This window comes from Colobus angolensis, unplaced genomic scaffold (genome assembly GCF_000951035.1).
Source record: "Colobus angolensis palliatus isolate OR3802 unplaced genomic scaffold, Cang.pa_1.0 Scaffold51, whole genome shotgun sequence".
Taxonomy (NCBI): Eukaryota; Metazoa; Chordata; class Mammalia; order Primates; family Cercopithecidae; genus Colobus; species Colobus angolensis.
Window position 1 is genome coordinate 12,521,593 of NW_012118599.1, and position 3,147 is coordinate 12,524,739.

The 3,147-nt window shown below is 40.2% G+C and overlaps 1 protein-coding gene across 1 annotated transcript in view; it reads right to left on the reverse strand.

Annotated features, from left to right (window-relative positions):
- Window positions 1–210: 210 nt before the first annotated feature.
- Window positions 211–3,147, reverse strand: part of CDC5L (cell division cycle 5-like) — a 58,953-nt gene continuing 56,016 nt past the window's right edge. Inside the window, exons 15-16 of the mRNA XM_011960304.1 lie at window positions 1,388–1,600; window positions 211–643 (exon numbers count right to left, since the gene is read on the reverse strand). Coding sequence (XP_011815694.1) covers window positions 539–643; window positions 1,388–1,600 — 318 coding nt within the window. The 3' untranslated portion in view covers window positions 211–538. The remainder of the gene's footprint in view (window positions 644–1,387; window positions 1,601–3,147) is intronic.

Consider the following 3,147-nt stretch of genomic DNA (forward strand, 5'->3'; position numbering starts at 1 on the left):
GAAGTTAATCTAACTTGTCAGTGTATACAGAAATGACCATTCTTTGCTGAAACTAACAAAGCCACAAAGAACTGCCTCTTAAGTGTTTAAGATACTGCATCACCATTTTGATTACCCAAGAGTTACTCATTAAATATGACACAGAGTACATAGCTGCTGGTTTGCGGGCACTCTTAAGTATCTAATTACTTAAAACAAAAGGCTACATTCTCAATTTTTTATATTTTGTTTTTATTCAAGAGTTACTCATAGGCAGCACTTTAAAATTAGGCTTTTTAAATTAAAGGCCAAAACTAAAAAAGTTTGCAAATATGACATTGCTAAAAGAATGATAGCCTTAATAATTTAAACTCTAAAATGTCCGTCCTGTGGAGTTAAGGTCTTTATACACAGAATGTGTAAGATCGATATCATTTAAAATAAACAACTGAAAAACCACAGATGGTGGGTAAATTTGTCAATGAAGATAAACATCAGTTTAAGCCTTCTAGAGTATGAAAACCGGCAATTAATCCTGTGACAGAATATAAACTGTACTTCAGAATTTTGACTTTAAAGTCTCCTTCTCCAGCAGCAAATCAGCATATCTATGTTGAAGTTCCTTTTCTCTTTCTTGTTGTCGCTGAACATCTTCTTTTAGACACTTCAAGAAACAAAAATATTAAGTAATTCTTTTAGATGTAACTATACTGAAAAAAATCTACAGTACTTTACTATCTTAAAAACCAGCCGAGTTAAATCATGATTTTTAAGAGGTAAATATTTCTCAAAGAGAAACAAACATATCAAATACTTTTGCTATAAAACCAGTATCACAGCCATTCTTTGATTTGGTCATATGAAATCCTGCTGCTACTTCAAATAAACAAACCACTACTGTCTTATCAATACCCACAAATGCACTTCAAGAAGCCCTGGCTGCCCTTTAGCTGGACAGGAGCTATTATGCACATTTGGGAGATAAATTGAATCCAAATCCGGTCAAAGGAATTTGATGATTTGGAAGGACTAGCTATGTTCCCAGCCACCTAAGTTATAAAACAGAAAGATACTGGTTTAGTTTCCCCCTCACAGAGCTACATGAATGGGATGTAATCAAGTTTCAAGAGGACAAATTACAAGGGCTAAGTATTCCATTTCACAGTGCATCTACGTATGAAACAGAACATGAGTAAAGGAAGGCCTTTGTATCTACAACTTGCCTAGTCTATCCATATCTACACAGAGGCAATTCTAGGTCAGAAAGTCAAACACTTTAGGCTCTCATTTTTAAAAGCCTGACAGTACCAACTTCAGAGACAGCCTACATAGGAGAAGTAAAAGAGGACAGCCCTGATAATTATTTGCAGCACTCTTTTTAAGCAACGCTTCAATATATAATGGTTACCTCTAGCCTCCGGGGAATAGCAGAATCTTCATGTTTCTTGAGTTCTTCAAAAGTGCGTAACTCCAAGTGAGCCTGTTCAATTTGATCCCATAAGTCATTCAACTGTTTCATGAGCCCCATAGCACGAGACTGGTAACCCCCAAGCAAAATTTTCATCTTCTTTTCCATCTTTGCAGCTCTCTTGGCTTCTGTCGTCATGTGACCCCTGTTTATCTGGAGAGCAGGGGAAGATCACATCAGCATACATGAGAAAAGCAGGCTATTAAATAAAGGGCTAAAAAGGTACCATTCGTTCATGTATGTGCCTCAAAGCAAAAATACACTAGAACTCCTTATAGCTCAACTACTGTAAAAAAAAAAAAATCAAGCTTAAAAAGGATTTATCTTGCACCTAAAGGGTTTTATAGGTAAGTCCCAAATAATCTATAATCTATTTATAATAATTTGACCTATGATTGAACCTCAAAGCGGGCTTGAATGTCACAGTAGGGGAAAAACTAATGTCTACTTTCTGAAAATGACTTCTGCTATCATTCAACGTATTTATTTTGGGACTAGCTGCAAGCCATATTCATCAACTATATCCCAAAAATGTACTTCTGGGAGTCTGTTCACACATCAAGACCCCAACTTTTACAGTTTCCATCCCAGGGCCTGCATCCTAAATCTCCTGGCTCTGGGAGCTGAGGGATCTAGTGCAAGTCTTCCTAGATCACTACATCCCTAGAACAAAGGATACTTTTAATCAAGCATGCAAGTACTTTCAGGGACTGCAACCATTGGGGGCAGTGCAGAGGAGGAGCCAAAAACATGAAGCTCCACATTTCTCCCTGGAAGGGGCTCATGGCACAGTCTTCCAGTGGCTACTTGACAGCCTAGCTTTTAACGTGCATGGGGGAGTTAATGGGACAGTGGAGTGCAAAAGTAGCCTTCTGGCAGCCTAAGCAGCAGCTGGACACTTTCCAAGCCTTTCCCCCTGGTCTGCCCCAGCAGTAACTCTGGCCTACCGATTCCTCCTAGAAGAAGTTTATCCACACATCAAATGTCTCAATTTGCACAGCATCCACCCAAAGGACTATATCCTAAATCTCCTAGATCTGGTAATGGAAGAGACATATGCATGTCTCTCTAGATCAAAAAACAAGGAGGTGGTTTTAAACAGGTATGCAAATACTTTCTAGGGCTACACTCTCTGGGAGCAGTGAAGAAAAGAGTCTGGAACATGCAGCTCTCATTTTCTCTCCAAAAAGGGTTTATAACCGCATACTTTTCCAGTGGCTACTTGACGGCCTGGCCTCTAACTTGCATCAGAGAGCTAATGTGGGAGATAAACAGTACCCCTCAGGCAGCCTGAGCAGGAACTTGGCATATCCTAAGCCTTTCTCCCAGCACATCCCACTGATAATTCCAGGCCTACTCATTCTTCCTAAAAGGAGTTTGTCTACAGACTGCCTGCCACACTTTTACAGCTCCACACAGACAAGGGACGGTACCCTTCACAACCTAAGCTCTGGGAAGTGACAGGGCTTTGCATTCCTGAATCTCCCTAAACCACAGAAAACAGAGGTGGACATACTACGAGCCCACTTCCAGCAGATTATCTCCCCAGGATCACAGAGTGCAGCCACAACACAAGCATAGGCATTTGCCACAGAGACGGCTTAGTGTAGAGAGAGTGGAAGAATCAAGCACTTGTCTTCAACATGATGACAGAAGGAACTAGGACACATACCCAACACCTCAACCTTCCCAGATACATC